The sequence below is a fragment of the Salminus brasiliensis genome, chromosome 4 (assembly GCF_030463535.1).
Source record: "Salminus brasiliensis chromosome 4, fSalBra1.hap2, whole genome shotgun sequence".
Classification (NCBI taxonomy): domain Eukaryota; kingdom Metazoa; phylum Chordata; class Actinopteri; order Characiformes; family Bryconidae; genus Salminus; species Salminus brasiliensis.
The window spans coordinates 48,329,952-48,348,080 of NC_132881.1; the positions used below are offsets into that span (position 1 = coordinate 48,329,952).

The 18,129-nt window shown below is 43.7% G+C and overlaps 2 protein-coding genes across 2 annotated transcripts; one reads left to right on the forward strand and one right to left on the reverse strand.

The window, feature by feature from the left end:
- The first annotated feature begins 1,110 nt into the window (after positions 1 to 1,110).
- Positions 1,111 to 9,606, forward strand: aip (aryl hydrocarbon receptor interacting protein). The gene is made up of 7 exons (XM_072678589.1): positions 1,111 to 1,248; positions 3,287 to 3,469; positions 4,675 to 4,863; positions 5,623 to 5,799; positions 5,936 to 6,077; positions 6,854 to 7,086; positions 8,197 to 9,606. Exons 1-7 carry the CDS (start codon positions 1,150 to 1,152, stop codon positions 8,200 to 8,202), a joined length of 1,029 nt encoding a protein of 342 aa, XP_072534690.1. The 5' UTR covers positions 1,111 to 1,149; the 3' UTR covers positions 8,203 to 9,606.
- A 917-nt stretch (positions 9,607 to 10,523) lies between these two features.
- Positions 10,524 to 17,906, reverse strand: cdk2ap2 (cyclin dependent kinase 2 associated protein 2). The gene is made up of 4 exons (XM_072677161.1): positions 17,304 to 17,906; positions 14,293 to 14,384; positions 13,290 to 13,410; positions 10,524 to 10,865 (listed from the first exon to the last, which is right to left on the reverse strand). Exons 1-4 carry the CDS (start codon positions 17,356 to 17,358, stop codon positions 10,798 to 10,800), a joined length of 336 nt encoding a protein of 111 aa, XP_072533262.1. The 5' UTR covers positions 17,359 to 17,906; the 3' UTR covers positions 10,524 to 10,797.
- Positions 17,907 to 18,129: the final 223 nt, after the last annotated feature.

Consider the following 18,129-nt stretch of genomic DNA (forward strand, 5'->3'; position numbering starts at 1 on the left):
TTTACAAATATTTATACAAGTAATAACATAGTAACATATTATCTACAGAAGAATGTGTAGTTTTTTTAGTAGTACAATTTTTATGTAATTCCATAATGTGATTTGGAATGTAACTCTTCGAATATAGCCTGAAGTAGGGTAGAGTAAGTAAATGGAGCCTTTTTGTGTATTAAAACAAGACCAGATGATAAAATCAGATATTGATGCATCAATGCAATTTTCTTTTTTTTTTTTTTTTTGGCATACTTTGCACCCCCTTGGCTTGTATTTGTGACATACTCTACGAGAGTTTGTATTTTATATATTGTTCTGTACCGATGTTGTGAAATAGATATACATAATTAAAAAAAAATATTTTATTATATATATACAGCAATGAACACGTGTGGAGTTATGTACTATTTTACCTTTTTTTGTTAAGTACATAACTCCACATGTGTTCATTCATAGTTTTAATGCCTTCAGTGAGAATCTACAATGTAAATAGTCATGAAAATACAGAAAACGCATTGAATGAGAAGGTGTGTCCAAACCTTTGGCCTGTACTGTATGTATGTATATATATATATATATATATATATATATATATATATATATATATATATATATATATATATATAAATATATTTTTTAAAATCGATATATTTATTTTACAACATCGGTACAGAACAATATATAAAATACAAACTCTTGTACAGTATGTCATAATTACAAGCCAAGGGGGTACAAAGTATATATATATATATATATATATATATATATATATATATATATATATACTATACTATATATATATATATATACATATATATACTATATGTATATATATATTCACGTGCTGCACTGCAATTGTTGAGTAACGGGACTTTTATTTTGAAAAGCGTTTTTTCGCTGAGAGAGCGGAGATCGGCTCTTTTTTTATTAATAAATACATCATATTTAATACACAATACATCACAAAGACATATTAAATATTTACATTTAATCCGAGCTCCTTATACTGTTCAAATATTGCTGAGCAGGGTGTAATTTTGACGCACGAGTTCTTCCCCGATCTTTGGCGTGGTTTCCGAACTTCCCCGAGTTGGCCTCGGCTGCCCCCTGTGGCCGGCAGCGGGCGGTGCTCGCTGTTTTTCCAGCTTGTGAAGAATGGAGGAAGCGGCCCTGCAGCTCAGTGCTGATGGTATTCAGAAAAAAGTGGTCTCTCCGGGCAAAGGGGAGCTTTCGACGTTTCCCGACGGCACAAAGGTAAACAGGGGCTTCCGAATATTTTAATACGATGGTCATGTTAATAAGGTCTGTATCGTAAGTGTTAGCCAGTGCTATGGGAAGCTAGCTGACGTTATCCATCCGAGGTTGGCGCTAGCTGCCCACTGCTAACGCTCCCTGGCCTTCTACTGTCCGAGCTGGGGGAAGCTGGGTCGTGAAGTCTGACGGGTACGGGTATGGTTTTGGGTCTTTATATGGGTGGGATGTGTGTTCAGAGGTGGTTTAGCTAGCTAGCTAGCGTGCTGGTAGGAGGGTGGGGAGGGTGGGGAGGGCGGTACCCGTATGAAGTCAGAATAATCCCCCTGGATCTGAACCAACATGCCTGTAAAAGTCCTGCGAGGGGGGCTGCGCCGGTGCTGAGTGATGAGGTGTACCGCGATATTCAGCACAGTCGATATTGTGAGCGGTGACGGGTGGGAGAACCGTCACCGCCACCGTCACCGCCACCGCCACCGTCACCGCCACCGCCTTTCAGTCAAACTGGCAGCTGTGCTTCAACAGGCGTCCACTCACTGTCACACTGAGCCTGTTACCACCTGCCACTGACCTGTGCTTTAGGTGATCGGATCAGTGGTCAGTGACGGGTCATGTATTTTCTGTTATCGGACTCCCTCAGACTGGAGGAGATACGCCTGGGAGTACGCTGAGGTTTGAGTGGTATTAATGTTATGGCTAGTCGTGTTGTAAAATAATATATTTGATATTCTTCACGAATCATAATGTCATTAATATATTGAGTGTTTTATTAATAAAGCATTTAATAGAATATCTAATTATAGTAAATAGATTCTACACTTTTATTATTTATTGTTGCGTAATGATGATGATGATGTGATTTTTAATGTAAAGGTTACAGTTAAAAGAAAGGGTTTAATTAACTTCACCTGTGATTGAACCAAAGCTCAGAAGAAGAACCTTCCTAAGAACATGAGGTAGAACCACTTAGAGGAACCAAAGCTCAAAAGAAGAACCATCCTAAGAACATGAGGTAGAACCACTTAGAGGAACCAAAGAGCATGAGGTAGAACCACGTAAAATAACCAAAGCTCAAAAGAAGAACCATCCTAAGAACATGAGGTAGAACCACGTAGAATAACCAAAGCTCAAAAGAAGAACCATCCTAAGAACATGAGGTAGAACCACGTAGAATAACCAAAGCTCAAAAGAAGAACCTTCCTAAGAACATGAGGTAGAACCACTTAGAGGAACCAAAGAGCATGAGGTAGAACCACATAGAATAACCAAAGCTCAAAAGAAGAACCATCCTAAGAACATGAGGTAGAACCACGTAGAATAACCAATGCTCAAAAGAAGAACCATCCTAAGAACATGAGGTAGAACCACTTAGAGGAACCAAAGAGCATGAGGTAGAACCACGTAGAATAACCAAAGCTCAAAAGAAGAACCATCCTAAGAACATGAGGTAGAACCACTTAGAGGAACCAAAGAGCATGAGGTAGAACCACGTAGAATAACCAAAGCTCAAAAGAAGAACCATCCTAAGAACATGAGGTAGAACCACTTAGAGGAACCAAAGAGCATGAGGTAGAACCATGTAAAATAACCAAAGCTCAAAAGAAGAACCATCCTAAGAACATGAGGTAGAACCACTTAGAGGAACCAAAGCTCAAAAGAAGAACCATCCTAAGAACATGAGGTAGAACCACGTAGAATAACCAAAGCTCAAAAGAAGAACCATCCTAAGAACATGAGGTAGAACCACTTAGAGGAACCAAAGAGCATGAGGTAGAACCACGTAGAGGAACCAAAGCTCAAAAGAAGAACCATCCTAAGAACATGACGTAGAACCACTGGTCTCTCTTGTTGGAAACTGAAGAAGCACGCGGGACGGTAAAGTCCGACTGGTCTGATCACCCTGGATCAGTCGGGTCAGCGTAGATACGGGCTTCCCTCCAGGCGCGTTGGTTGGTTGCCTGGTGACGTCGCATCAGCAGCGGTTCATAAAAGAGCCGTACGCCAATATGAAGCACATCCCTCTGATTGTTGTTTCCTCTAGGTCAGGTTCCATTACCGCACAAGCCTGTGTGATGGCACGGTGCTGGACGACTCCAGGACGATGGGAGGGCAGAGCAAACCCATGGAGCTCATCCTGGGCAAGAAGTTCAAGCTGCCGGTTTGGGAGCGGGTGGTCACCTCAATGAGAGAAGGAGAGATGGCCGACTTCACCTGTGACGTCAAGGTCAGTGATTTGAGAGATGTTGGGAGGGGCAGTGCTGTGGACGGTGGGTAACATTGCTGGGCTCCAGCTCTCCTTACTTACCCCTCCCTCTGTGCAAGAGACCACTACGGCTTCTCCACAAGCACCGTTACACGCAGTAGATGAGCAGATTTGTCCAAAAATATATTTTCACTGTTTCTGATCCAGGCAAACATCAGCTAGAGTAGTTAACGTCTACACAGTATGGACAAAAGTATCGGGACACACCTCTTAATCATTGCCACTACAGGTGTATAAAATCCAGCCTCTAGTCCTGCAGTCTGTCTTTCCTCCACACATCAGTGAAAGAACGGGAGGTTCTGAAGAGCTCACTGAACTCCAGCGTGGTTCTGTATGTAATAGGAGACACCGCTGCACCAACAACAACAAGTCAGCTGGTGAAATTTAGACCTTCATCCTAGATCTTCCTCCATCAGCTGTGAGTGGTGTTATTATTGAACAGTGGAAGAGTTTAGGAGGAACAGCTCACAGAGAGCAGCTGAGCCACCGAGTGTCTGTCAGACCACGTAAAGTTACAGAGCGGGGTCAGGGCCGAGTGCTGAGCTCAGAGCAGAGAGCAGAAAAGCCTCCAACTGACTCAGTAACTGCAGCAGAGCTCCAGACCTGCTGCTGCTGCTGGTAGAGTTTAGAGCAAAGGGGGACCAACTCTGTATTAATAATGCCTGTGGGTTTAGAACGGGACTTCTAAAAAGCTCAGTGTAGGTGTCCCAATACTTTTGTCCATATAGAGTAGCTTTAAAGCAGCATTATATGTGAGAATTGACATTTCTTCTCACATCATGCTGCTTGGGAAAAAAACTATATGGACAAAAGTATTGGGACACCTACAAGAGAAATTCCATTCTAAACCCACAGGCTTTATTAATATGGAGCTGGTCCTCCTTTGCTCTAAGCTCTAACAGCAGCAGTAGATCTGGAGCTCTGCGGTTACTGAGTCAGTTGGAGGCTTTTCTGCACTCTGCTCTGAGCTCAGGAGAGTGTTTTCCTGCCCGCTTCATTAAAGTTAGCAATACTCCAAGCTGGAAGTAGCAATGCCAGACTTGCTGTTCTCCCTATCACAGTCAGTGGAGCATTATGTCGAGGTACATATCTAGATAACGTTAGAGGAGCGTAGGCCAGGCTGGTACGTTTACCTAAGTTGAAAATGTCCTTTCTTGCTGCTCTAGCACACAGCCCTGTATCCGCTGGTCTCCCAGTCGTTACGGAACATCAGTGTGGGGAAGGATCCTCTGGAGGGTCAGAGACATTGCTGTGGAATCGCTCAGGTCCACTCTCACCACTCGCTGGGCCACACGGACCTTGACCACCTTCAGGCGAACCCCCAGCCGCTGGTCTTCACAATTGAGCTCCTGGAGGTAAGGGAGAGGAGGGTTCAAATGTCATGATGGGCCCCCACAGGACTGACCACCACATGAAAGTAATGATGGTAATAATAATAATAATAATAATAATAGTAGCAGCAGCAGCAGATAGTTTAGAGTCCATGTAAACATCAACATAGTCGTTAGGCAGATAGCAGTGACCAGCAGATGGGCAGCTGGTCTATCGTGAGTCAGTCTGGTGGGTGGGGGGGACTGCTGGTCTGTCGTAGGTACAGGGGAGCACAGTGGTCAGTCTTCCATTGAAATCAGGCCGGACGACTGAGCAGTCAATAACTTAGAGAGGGTAAAGAAAGAGAATTAGTTCTAATTCTAATTAGTAATGTAACCAGTATCAGACTGTTCTAGTCTGACGACTTCAGGAGGTCAGTCTATAACAGCCTAATTCAGAGGACAGAGCCAGAAGGTAACACAGACATGGGAGCACCCTGAAACACTGGCGTCCATCCGCTTAACACCAGCACTGAACCTGGGGCAGTGGTGGCTCATCGGTTAGAGCTCAGGGACGACAGGGTTACGGGTTTGATACCCAGGCTAGCTACCACTGTTGGAACCCCCACCCTTCCAGGCATGTATGCTCATAGATGGATGGACAACAACTAAAAACATCTGCTTCAGAGCGAAAGTCAGAACCAAAGATAGATTGTCAGCAACCAGCTTCACGACTGGCTGGGGGAGAGAGTCTCATCTGTTAGCCAGTTCTGACAGCTCTTCTCTCCTGCATGTTTCCTCAAGGTCATGCCCCCAGGTTCGTTTGCGCTGGAGACGTGGGCGATGACAGATGAGGAGAAGCTACAGGCCGTGCCCCAAATCCACGAGGAGGGCAACCTGCTCTTTAAGAAGGGAGAGACCGCCGCCGCTGCGGAAAAATACTACAACGCCATCGCCTGCCTGAAGAACCTGCAGATGAAGGTGGGACGTGCAGTACAGCACAGCAGACGAGTCTTTTGAACCCTGAGCCGCATGCCGTATGTCCAGTGTGTGTGTGCCCTCGTTCTCCTGGTTTTGCATTTAATTTGCTCACGGTTTTGCATTTCCCCGTCTCTAGGAGCAGCCTGGTGATGTGCCGTGGATTAAACTGGATCAGATGATCACTCCACTCCTGCTGAATTACTGCCAGTGCAAGCTGATGCTGGGCCATTACTACGAGGTGCTGGACCACTGCTCCTCGCTCCTCAACAAGTATGAAGGTAAGCTGCGCCTGAAGAACTGCTGAAGAACCCTGTAGTGTCCTATGAAGACACTCTCTTGGCCAAATGATACGACAGCATCAGGGTTCTTCAACTGTGGTCCTGGTGGGTTGGTGTCCAGCACAGTTTAGTGCTACCCTCACACACACACATACACACACTGAACCTGGCAAATTAACAGATGGATTGAATTAGGTGTGTTTGAGTTTGTCCCAGCTTGTTCACAGATCTCAGAAATATATTGAGTAATACATTATATGTCCAAAAGTTTGTGGACAGCCCTTTTAATGAGTGACTTTAGCTATTTGCTAACTAACTTGCTCTTCCCCATGCCGAGCGTGGGCTAGAGAGGTATAAAGCCTCCCAGCACTGGGCTGTGGGGTTCTCTGGTGTGCTGGAGCTACATCCAATATCTTTGAATTGAGTTGGAGTAGCAGGTCTAATCATCCAACATCAGCACCTGACCTCACTGATGGGACTCCTGGGACTAAATGCAATTAAACCCTCCCACAGCACAAATACTGCAGCAAAAATATTCAACTTGATTGTGAATGAAATGTTGGATGAGCAGGTGTCTACAAACTTTTGGACACTATACTTTTGGACGTATTTGCACCCATTCTCAGATTAATTGAGACAGATGTTGTTAGAAGATGTTGATCGTTACCCAGGCCGATGTAAGAGCATCGCCAGGTTACAGTGATCCTTCTTAATTCCTTTAGCTTCAGCTGTATTTCGGATGTCGTGAAGTTCACAGTCTCGCTTCCTTCCTGCAGATAATGTGAAGGCATACTTTAAGCGAGGGAAGGCTCACGCAGCTGTGTGGAACGAGACCGAGGCCCGGGCTGACTTTGCCAGAGTGCTAGAACTAGACCCTTCTCTGGGCCCCGCAGTGGCCAAGGAGATCCGAGTGATGGAGGAGCGGATTCAGAAGAAGAAGAAAGAGGAGAAGGGACGCTACAGAAACCTCTTCAACTACAGCGACGGCACTTCAACAACAGCAACCACGGTCAGTTCCTGCCCCCATCAGACATTTACCTTGTACACTACCTGTTTGGGAACACCTGGTAATTAATAACACTATAAAGCTTTTGAACCCTGGGCTTATTATACTGTTATAAATAACCTACTTCTTATTATTTGGTAACCTTTTATCTGTCCGAGTCCCACAGGGTTCTATTTTAGGGTTTATAACACTGGTGCTAATGGGGCCTGAGTGGTCCAGCGGGCCTAAGGTGCTGATCAGAGGATCGCTGGTTCGAATCCTAATACTAATACTGTCCCTGATAATGTTTTCCTGTAATAAACCTGCTTAGGCTTTAATATGGTCAATTTTCACACATTGACAAAGAAGTTAAGTGTCCTCAGACTTCGTTTCTGTTGATAACTCTGCAATAATACAGCACAGAAATACAACATTAGCATCAAATACCAAACATGTCTTGGCTGGCTGACTGTATCTGGGGTCAGTGATCAATCATGTGCATTAATAATGATTTCTTCCGAACTGCTCCTTTAACCCTCTAAGGTCTAAAGGCATTTTCTCTGGGGGGCATCGTCTTAAATTCGGCTTTATATAAGGTGCAAGTGTCTGTCACTGTCACTATGTACAGCAAAATGTGTCCTCCGCATTTGACCCATCTGTGGTAGTGAACACACACACACACACACACACACACACACACACACACACACACCTAGAATGGTGGGAAGCCAACTCCAGCCCCCGGGGAGCAGAAAGGGTGATGGACCTTGCTCAAGGGCCCAACAGTGACAGCTTGCTGAGCCCGGGTATCGAACCTACAACCCTGTCATCAATAGCCCGGAGCTCTTACCGCTGAGCACCACTGCCCTCATTATACGTGGACTCCACGCCAAAATCTTTATTTATGTACTTCAGAAGTCAATCAGATGTTTGTAAACATGTTGACTAACATGACATGGATAGTCTGTATTTAAACATTATAGCTAAAACTGGAACTACATTATCATCCAAAAAGGATAATGGGATTCCACAAAGTGGAGTAACAAAATGTATTATTATTATTATTATTATTATTATTAATAGTGATAGTTATTTAAGAGCTGCTGATTGAACCCTTCTTTAATTCTCTTTCAGAGCTGAAAAGAAAAACGGACACTTCCTCTGTCGTTCAGGAGGACAGCTCCGGTCATGGAGGCACTGTAAAAATTGGAGCACGTGAACCTTCTTCTGTTTGCCCACGTATGAAACCAGCTAGCCAGACGCAAGCCGCTTCCTCCCTTCCTCACATATTCATTCCCCATCCTCACCGCGCTCTTCACTGTTATTACGCACAAACAATTATATCTGCAATTGATCCCTTTTTAAATGAAATTTGGTTTAATATTGAGATGAAAAAGAATCTCAAGGGCTCTCCTAAGAACTTCAGGATTAAGGACATACCTTCGTCTCCCCCTCCCCTTCCCTTCCCTTCCCTTCCCTGCCCTATTGTTTGGTTAGCACTGTTGAAGGACGAGGTGTGTGTCTGAACTTGCACACCTTCATTTCTGGAGGATAACACTCAGAATGAGGAATTCGAGGAGGAGGGTGCAGAGTCTCAGCAGATTGCTGAGGTCCAGTGATGGTGATAGACATACAGAAAAGGTGGAGTGACCACAGAAACACATGATTCAACCTCCTGATTGAGACAATCACCTAATATAGTAGGTTTCTCCTCTAGGGCTACATCACATGGAGAAGAAGAAGATGCCATTATAGTTATATTGCTGCATATTATAATTGTGATCTAGTAAGTTAAACCTAATTTGTCAGTAATCTGTCATCGGTTAAAGATTGGCCGCCGTTATTTTGACCATAATTCATATTTGTTGGATGATTTTAGATGCTGGTATTCATTCAAACCCACATAGACTCCTCTGGAAAGTCTCAGAATCAGGTCTTATTTATATATTTCCAGCCTAAGGCCATGATTGAGGTCATGATAAACACACAGCTGTATATAGTGCAGCCCCACTCCCTGTCGTCCCGTGTGTATTTATCGATCCCCTGTGTTGTGGCTCGTCCCTGTCTCTTTATATTCTCACCCTTTTATTATTGTGTTCACTGTCACATATAGTCTTTGTACACCAGTATACTTTGGACAAGAGTCTGTTCTTCATTTCTCTCACACACGTTCTTCCATACCACAATTTTCACCTTGGAGGTCATCAGCAAGCCTGCCGCAATCCGTCCGTCCGTCCGACAGACAGGGTACCTACCAATTCACAGAGGATGCTGTGAAACCTGTACATGCTTGCGGTAACAGTGACCAGATTCCAAGCAAAACACACGCTGAGTGAAATGTTAACCCTCTGCTGGCTCGTAGTTCACCTGCTGGAAGGTAAATCTAACAGCTGGCTTGTACACAGTTCTGTACACCAGTGCACACCACCACAAACAAGCTGTGTGTGTGTTCGTTAATATATGCCTTACGTGTCTTTCACTGAGAGAGCAGACTCTGCATTCATGTTGTAACAGAAGCCAAATAAAGAAATAAGAAAAATATAATACCTGGATGCACTTTATTATTTATGTAAATAGTACACTATCTGGACAAAAGTATTGGGACACCTGCTCATAGTTCATAGTTTCCTTCGGAAATCAAGGGTATTAAAAGAGCTGATCCTGCTTTTGGTGGAGTAACTGTCTCTACTGTCCAGAGAAGAAGACTTTCTACTAGATATTGGAGGACGAGCATTGCTGTGAGGATTTGATGCATTCAGCAAGAAGAACGTTAGTGAGGTCAGGATGTTGGATGTTGATAACCACCCCAACTCCATCATCCCCAACTCATCCCAATCAAATGTATTGTGTAGAACACACCATCATTCCAGAGAACACAGTTCTTCCACTGCTCCACAGCTCCTCAATGCTGGGGGGCTTTATACCCCTCTAGCCCACGCCTGGCATTATTAGGCAGCATGGAGCCGATAGGGTCATGATGATGATCTGCTCCAGAGAGTCCTATTCTATTGGCAGTTATTCTCTACAGGGACTAGACAAGCTGTGTGCATTTGCACATCTGTGTCAGCAATGGGTGCAGCTTAAAGTAGCTGAATGCGTTCATTAGAAGGGGCGTCTACGATGGTGCATCATCATAATGGCAATAGCCCATAGAAGATGGTAAACTGTGGTCAGCAGAAACACTCAGTCTGTGGGATTCAGGCCATGGCTGTTGGTATTTAAAGCTCAAGATGTGACGAGAAAACCTTGCCCACACCACCAGACCACTTCTACCAGCCTGGACTGCTAAAATAAACGTTCGGTCAATGGATTCCATGGAGAAGTCTTAAATTCAGAAACACATTTTTGCTCTAGCAAATAGAAAGTAGCATTGAGCTACTATAAAAAAAATGTATAAACATTATATATAAAACATATATTTTCTTCAGAAAAAGTCCAAAAAAAACATATTAAGGTGTTTAATTGCAAAATCTGACATTTTTATTGTTTTTGTATTTAAATACAGAACTGCAAAAGTTTACAAAACTGTTGTGCTAACAGGAATAAGCACTCATCATGTAGGAGCTCATATGCAGCGAGGGGGGGGGGGGGGGGTGGGCTGAACTTCACGTTTAACGTAAATGCGAAGGGGGGGGTTAAGCATGAAAGTGAATGAATTATTTAAAAGATGAGTGTGAGTGAAGGAGGACGCAGTGGAGAGACAAAAGACTGAGGAAGAACGCCTGTGGGCGTGTGTTATGTGCGAGCACTTCGCTCCGTTTCAGCTAGACACTCCCTCACTAGAGCACGAGCATGGATGATTCCTGAAATGAGAGGAAACAAGATCGAGATCACTGTTAGAGAACATCAATTAAAGTCTAAAATGTGCCAATCACAGTCAGGGGGAGGTCTCAAAACAAATAGGTGGTGAATATGACGAATCACAGTCAGGGGGAGGGCTCAAAATACAAACATTTACATTACATTTACATTTACGGCATTTAGCTGACGCTTTACTCCAGAGCGACTTACAAGGTTACTCATATTATATAGGAGGGCCAATGTAGTGTTGCCCAAGGACTCTTATTGGTGTAGCACAGCAGGGTGTAGTCACTACCTGCCCAGACTAGGAATCGAACCTTGGTCTCCCACATGGTGTGGTAGCTCACTGGCAGGTAGTGGTGTTATCTGTGGTGATTATAACCAATCACAGTCAGGGGTGGTCTCAGAACAAACAGGTGGTGATTTGGTCTAATTACAATCAGGAGAAGGTCTCAAAACAAACAAGAACTAATCACAGTCAGGGGGAGGTCTCAAAGCCAACAAGAACTAATCACAGTCAGGGGGAGGTCTCAGAGTAAATAAGAACTAATCACAGTCAGGGGGAGGTCTCAGAGTAAATAAGAACTAATCACAGTCAGGGGGGGTCTCAAAGCCAACAAGAACTAATCACAGTCAGGGGGAGGTCTCAGAGTAAATAAGAACTAATCACAGTCAGGGGGGGTCTCAAAGCCAACAAGAACTAATCACAGTCAGGGGGAGGTCTCAGAGTAAATAAGAACTAATCACAGTCAGGGGGCGGTCTCAAAGCCAACAAGAACTAATCACAGTCAGGGGGAGGTCTCAAAACAAACAAGAACTAATCACAGTCAGGGGGAGGTCTCAAAGCCAACAAGAACTAATCACAGTCAGGGGGAGGTCTCAGAGTAAATAAGAACTAATCACAGTCAGGGGGGGTCTCAAAGCCAACAAGAACTAACCACAGTCAGGGGGAGGTCTCAGAGTAAATAAGAACTAATCACAGTCAGGGGGGGTCTCAAAGCCAACAAGAACTAATCACAGTCAGGGGGAGGTCTCAAAGTAAATAAGAACTAATCACAGTCAGGGGGCGGTCTCAAAGCCAACAAGAACTAATCACAGTCAGGGGGAGGTCTCAGAGTAAATAAGAACTAATCACAGTCAGGGGGAGGTCTCAAAGCCAACAAGAACTAATCACAGTCAGGGGGAGGTCTCAAAGCCAACAAGAACTAATCACAGTCAGGGGGAGGTCTCAAAGCCAACAAGAACTAATCACAGTCAGGGGGAGGTCTCAGAGTAAATAAGAACTAATCACAGTCAGGGGGGGTCTCAAAGCCAACAAGAACTAATCACAGTCAGGGGGAGGTCTCAGAGTAAATAAGAACTAATCACAGTCAGGGGGAGGTCTCAAAGTAAATAAGAACTAATCACAGTCAGGGGGGGTCTCAAAGCCAACAAGAACTAATCACAGTCAGGGGGAGGTCTCAGAGTAAATAAGAACTAATCACAGTCAGGGGGAGGTCTCAAAGTAAATAAGAACTAATCACAGTCAGGGGGAGGTCTCAGAGTAAATAAGAACTAATCACAGTCAGGGGGGGTCTCAAAGCCAACAAGAACTAATCACAGTCAGGGGGAGGTCTCAGAGTAAATAAGAACTAATCACAGTCAGGGGGAGGTCTCAAAGTAAATAAGAACTAATCACAGTCAGGGGGGGTCTCAAAGCCAACAAGAACTAATCACAGTCAGGGGGAGGTCTCAGAGTAAATAAGAACTAATCACAGTCAGGGGGAGGTCTCAGAGTAAATAAGAACTAATCACAGTCAGGGGGAGGTCTCAAAGTAAATAAGAACTAATCACAGTCAGGGGGCGGTCTCAAAGCCAACAAGAACTAATCACAGTCAGGGGGAGGTCTCAGAGTAAATAAGAACTAATCACAGTCAGGGGGGGTCTCAAAGCCAACAAGAACTAATCACAGTCAGGGGGAGGTCTCAAAGCCAACAAGAACTAATCACAGTCAGGGGGTGGTCTCAAAGCAAACAAAAACCAATCACAGTCAGGGGGTGGTGTCAAAAACGTGATCATTATGACTAATCACAGTCAGGGGGAGGTCTCAGAACAAAAAATGGAAAGATTTAGACCAATCACAATGAGGAGGAAGTCTCAAAGCAAACAAGAACTAATCACAGTAAGGGGAGGTCTCAGAACAAAGGAGGCAGTGATTAGGACCCAACACAATCAGGGGGAGGTCCAGGAAAGCAGGCCTCTAGTTATTTGCTATTTTAATAAATTGTGGGTTTAATATAAGACAGAACCATCACTGTAAATAATTTTAGAATGAACGGTTTAATTTAGAAATCATAATTTAGACTGAGGTCATTTAGTAATGAACTGCGCACTGAAACGTGTGACTACAGGCTACGTTTACACTGAGGACTGCCTCAGTGCTGTACCTCTCTTCAGTCTCTCCATGGCACTTTTGCTGCCAGCGTAGGTGGGGCGAATTTCACGACTCATCTCCTCAATGACAGACAGCAGTTCGCTGTAGGTGGAGCCTTGTGACACCTTCACTGGCTGTAAATAAACAGATGGAGACAGTTAGCATCTTCCTCACACTTGGCTCACACTAGCCTCAACGTCACACCTCTCTGGGGCCACCGCTCGTGACTGGTAAGGAACTGAGGCTGGTTTCTGCATGGCAAATAGAGACAGTCTTACGGCTCCCACCTCCCAAGACGTCGCTAGGCTGCTGCTATATGGTCACTAGAGTGAACGTTTTTGCTAGGTGGTTGCTATGGAGTAGCTTAGCGGTTGCTATGCTGCCGCTATGTGGTCACTAGAGTGAAAAGGCAGTTGCTATGCTCTCTCAGGGGGTTGGCATGGTGTTTCAGGTTGCTATGGTACCCCAGGTTCTATTCGGTCAACTGTGTTGCCAAGTGGTTGCCCTGGCACCCCATGTGGTAGGACAGGTGTTCCTTGTGTTTTATTGACACATGGGACAATGTCCACCCTTTATTCTTATGGGGGGAAAAGTTTGTAAAATGCAGTGTGTCCATAATTACAATTAGTAATAATAATATTCAATAAATGATGCACGTTTTGGCTAATTAAAAAATTAATAATTAAAAGCTTAGTTTTTTATTGCTGATATTCCACCACTACTGTTGAGTAAAAGTAATCTATTAAAATGTAAAAATGTAAAATTTAAGATTATTATTTATATTAAAAAAGGAAAACCTTTTTAACTTTTAACGTAAGATTTTTCCAAGTAATTTTTTAATATTTTTATTGGTCCATTATTCATACAATTCTGACACCATGTGAGGAACAACTGCCAGATTTACATTATGAAGAAAACTGAAAAATAGAGATACAAGGTTTATTGTCACCTGACATAAGACAATAATAAACAACAAGGCTGAGAAACAAATCCACGATTCTCCCTATAACTGTTACCTGTACAAAGCCCATCGACGGCGGGCCAAAGTCACTGAATGCTGGTCTGAAGTTAGAAGAGGAGGGCAAGGATGGAGAGGAGCCACAGGATCCTGAGATAAGAGAGACAGACGAGGTTATAACACTGTAAAACAGCGAACATAACTTTATGAATAACTTTAATAAATTTAAATCATTTAATTTATTAAAAGTCAGTCCAGCGTGTCCAGTGTTCAAAATGGGCTAAGATGTTCCTCATTTACATCCTCATTTGCAGATGTGACACCCCAAATTGCCATCATGTACATGTAGTTTACATTAAGTTTCATGCAGATGTTTTGAGACTGACAATAAACTGAAAGCAATCAGCAGCTCATGAGCCAGTGGCCGGGTTTAGGGTTGAGCTTATGCATCTCAGAGTGCACATGAATAAAACTACATCCATGTATAATGATAAAAAAAATTGCATTCTCTATTTTTAGCTATTATTGGTATTATAACTAACTTTATAACAGATCATTGGGATTATTGAAGCGCATTGTTATTTTTCTTTCATGCTATTACACTCGTACGCTCAAATCAACACACTCCAACCACACGTCATCCTACAGATACACCAAAGATGAAGAACAAAACTCCCTAGACTGAAGGTTGACTTGCTTCAGTATTGCGTTGCACAGATCAGCCATAACATTATAACCAAAGTGAACAACATTGATGATCTGGGTCCAGTGGCTCCTGTCAAAGGGTGGCTCTACATATTAGGCAGCAAGTGAACAGTGGATTCTTGAAGGTGATGAAGCAGGAAATACTGTCAATTTGACACGGTAACCATAACCAAACTGTGATGTTCTAGACGACTGGCTCCAAAACACCAGGCAGGTCTTGTGGGACGTTCCAGGTATGCCGTAGTCAGTGCCCACCAAAAGTGCTCCAACCAGTCATTGGGCACCTAAGACTCACTGATGCTCATGAAGGGCCAACTCACAACTTGCTAACCTCTGAAAAGGCCCCGATACTACACAACACCTTCAGAGGTCTTGAGGAGTTCATGCCTAGACGTGTCAGAGCCGTACTGGTGGCCCAGGAGGGGCTGATGGTTTACGCATAGACTGAAAGCATCAGTAGATCTTAAAAAGTGAAGAACACATGATCAGATTAAAGAGTAGGGGTTTGCATGTAAGGTCCTCCAAATACTTTTATGTGTGTGTGTGTGTGTTCACACAAACGTCAGTCATGGCTGCTGTACGGTAATTCCATTGACCACGTCCTGCCAGTAAGCAGAGGTGAGCAGCAGGGGAAATTCCACTGCCAATGCCACTGTAAAACCAAGTGGCCGGAAACCTTGGCCAATGTCTCCTATCTGACTGTTCAGTGTCAGAATGAGCACAACACTGTACACACACACACACACACAATATGGCGCCACGGACACATTTATGTAATGAGAGACAGATGGCAGTGGCCTTTATCGCTCCCTCTTTATCCGTGCTTCAGTCTGACCTCTTTACACCTGGCTTTCCTGAACCTTCGTCAAAAACACACACACAGCATATTTCAATGCTCCCATTTGCACCAGAACAATCATTATGCAAGTCACCGTCATTTTAACAGGCTATAATAGCGGGCCATACCACCCACAGCCATGCAGTCCGGTCATAAACACACACAGTCACAGGCCACTATTTAAGGGCCTCTATTCCACATATCTCTCATTATTTAATTATTTGTCCCTGAGGGTCACTTGCGTGCATGTGTCATACACCAAAACACCACCACTCAAATTTCTTGCGTGGCTTTACCCACCGAAAATATAACAAAATCAATTCTACTTCACTTCTAATTCAATTCCCTTAGAATTAAACAACCTGTACCTTTAAGTAAGCTGTGCTCTGATTGGCTGCATTGTGCCTTATTTAAATACTGTACAAATACATAGTGTACACTGCATACTAGTATCCAATAGTAGTAAATACTGCGCTCTGTATATATTTCTATACCAATTTGTATATTTGACTATATGGACAAAAGTATTGGGACACCTACTCGTCATTGCTTCTTCTGAAATCAAGGGTATTAAAAAATGTCCTGCTTCTGTTGGAGTAACTGTCTCTACTGTCCAGAGAGGAAGACCTTCTGCTAGACTCTGGAGGAGCATGGCTGTCAGTATTTGATTGCATACAGTGACAAGAGTGGTGTTAGTGAGGTCAGGGTGTTGGATGATCACCATCATTCCAGAGAACACAGCTCTTCCACTGCTCCACAGCTCCTCAATGCTGGGGGGCTTTATTATACCCCTCTATCCAGCCCACGCCTGGCATTATTAGGCAGGATGGAGCCGACAGGGTCATCTAGCTGATCTGCTGCAGAAAGTCCTATTCTATTGGCAGTACTTTTATTATACAGGGACTCGACAAGCATCTGCACACCTGTGTCAGCTTTGCAACTCAAAGTCCATAAATGCAATTATTAGAAGGGGTGTCCATAAATATTCAGACACACATTGACTTATCTACCTCTAATGCTCAAATCCAGTTATCAAAGCATATTTATCACCCTGTTATTATATCTCAAAATTAAATCTGAAATCTGATGACAGGCACGCAAAAATTATTATGAGCTCTGCTCTGATTGGCTGATGTGCGGCACCAGGACGGCTCCCAGGAGCCAACTAGCACTGTAGCTAGCAGAAACACGTGTATCTTCTAATACAGGTTAAATCTGTGTAATGATGATTCTGGTGGATGTTTTAGCTCTACTTTTATCTTTATCAATAATAGCTAGCTGGATCTAATGCATGTTTAGGTAGCTAGTTACCACCACCAACTACATGGCTACATCAGCTACATCTACATGGAAATCCTCTTTTTTAGGATGCAATTTCTACATCCTGTATTTTCCTATATTTTCAGCTGTATAGGTGTGCATAGGTGTAGTGCAGCGTTTCCCTGTGGTCAGTCAACAGCACAGCCCGGGTCACAGCTACTGCTCCAGTCTTTGCAGGGCAGATACAGGGCTTATTGAAGCCTTACCTGGAGGTGTGTGGTTGGACCCAGCAGGGGCAGGCGCTATCGGCTTATAACTCATACTGAATTCGCTTTGTTGCTCCGTTTTTGTCCACGTTTGTGTAAAATCTCAGGGGTGAAGTCGGAGGGTGGAGCTGGTGCAGCTCAGGCTGAGCTCGTGCAGATTAGCAGCAGCAGCAGCAGCAGCAGCAGCGGAAGCGTTGCAGTTGTTTACCGGCCGGCATTTAACTTCAACCCGGGTTAAAAGTTCTGCTCAACCCCCTTTACTTTTAATTCATACCACCTTTGTTTTACTAAGACAATACTGCAGAATCCCGCGGCTTGTTTCGTGTTATTAACAAATAAAAAGTAAAAGTAAGAGCAGTGACAGCTCGCGCTCATTCACTGAGTCGATAACGTTACCCGGAGACAAAACCGCGAGCACGGAGAGTCCGACTAATTTTAGCTCTACAGGTTACAAAAAGCACCGTTTTCACCGCTTCTGACCACGGGAAGGCTGTTCCACATCACACAGGCCGAACTCAGTCGTTTAAAATGAAGAATATTTCGCATAAAAGAGGAAATTAAACGCCGAAGATGCAGAAGCTGCTGTTTCCCCCTACCAGGAAAAAAACCCTCACGCGTCATCGCGCATGCTCGTACGTGCTGCGTCATCACGCAGGCCTACGTGTATGTGTAGTAGGTAAGAATAAGAGTTACAAAAATCAAATAAAACATTATTATTATTATTTAATTAATTTAATTACAATGTCAGCACAATTCCTATTCCTATATGTACTTTTATTAAATTAAACTTTTAATAAAAAACTTTTAATAATTTTTTGTTATTATT

What these genes read in the sequence shown, in the direction of transcription:
- cdk2ap2 (XM_072677161.1), bottom strand. Translation starts at nt 17,358, where the DNA reads ATGAGTTATAAGCCGATAGCGCCTGCCCCTGCTGGGTCCAACCACACA. An exon ending in GTCCAACCACACACCTCCAG is followed by an intron (nt 14,385 to 17,303) that starts GTAAGGCTTCAA and finishes CTCTTATCTCAG; the next exon opens with GATCCTGTGGCTCCTCTCCA. An exon ending in CGTCGATGGGCTTTGTACAG is followed by an intron (nt 13,411 to 14,292) that starts GTAACAGTTATA and finishes GTTTATTTACAG; the next exon opens with CCAGTGAAGGTGTCACAAGG.
- aip (XM_072678589.1), top strand. Translation starts at nt 1,150, where the DNA reads ATGGAGGAAGCGGCCCTGCAGCTCAGTGCTGATGGTATTCAGAAAAAA. An exon ending in CGTTTCCCGACGGCACAAAG is followed by an intron (nt 1,249 to 3,286) that starts GTAAACAGGGGC and finishes TGTTTCCTCTAG; the next exon opens with GTCAGGTTCCATTACCGCAC. An exon ending in GCTCCTCAACAAGTATGAAG is followed by an intron (nt 6,078 to 6,853) that starts GTAAGCTGCGCC and finishes TCCTTCCTGCAG; the next exon opens with ATAATGTGAAGGCATACTTT.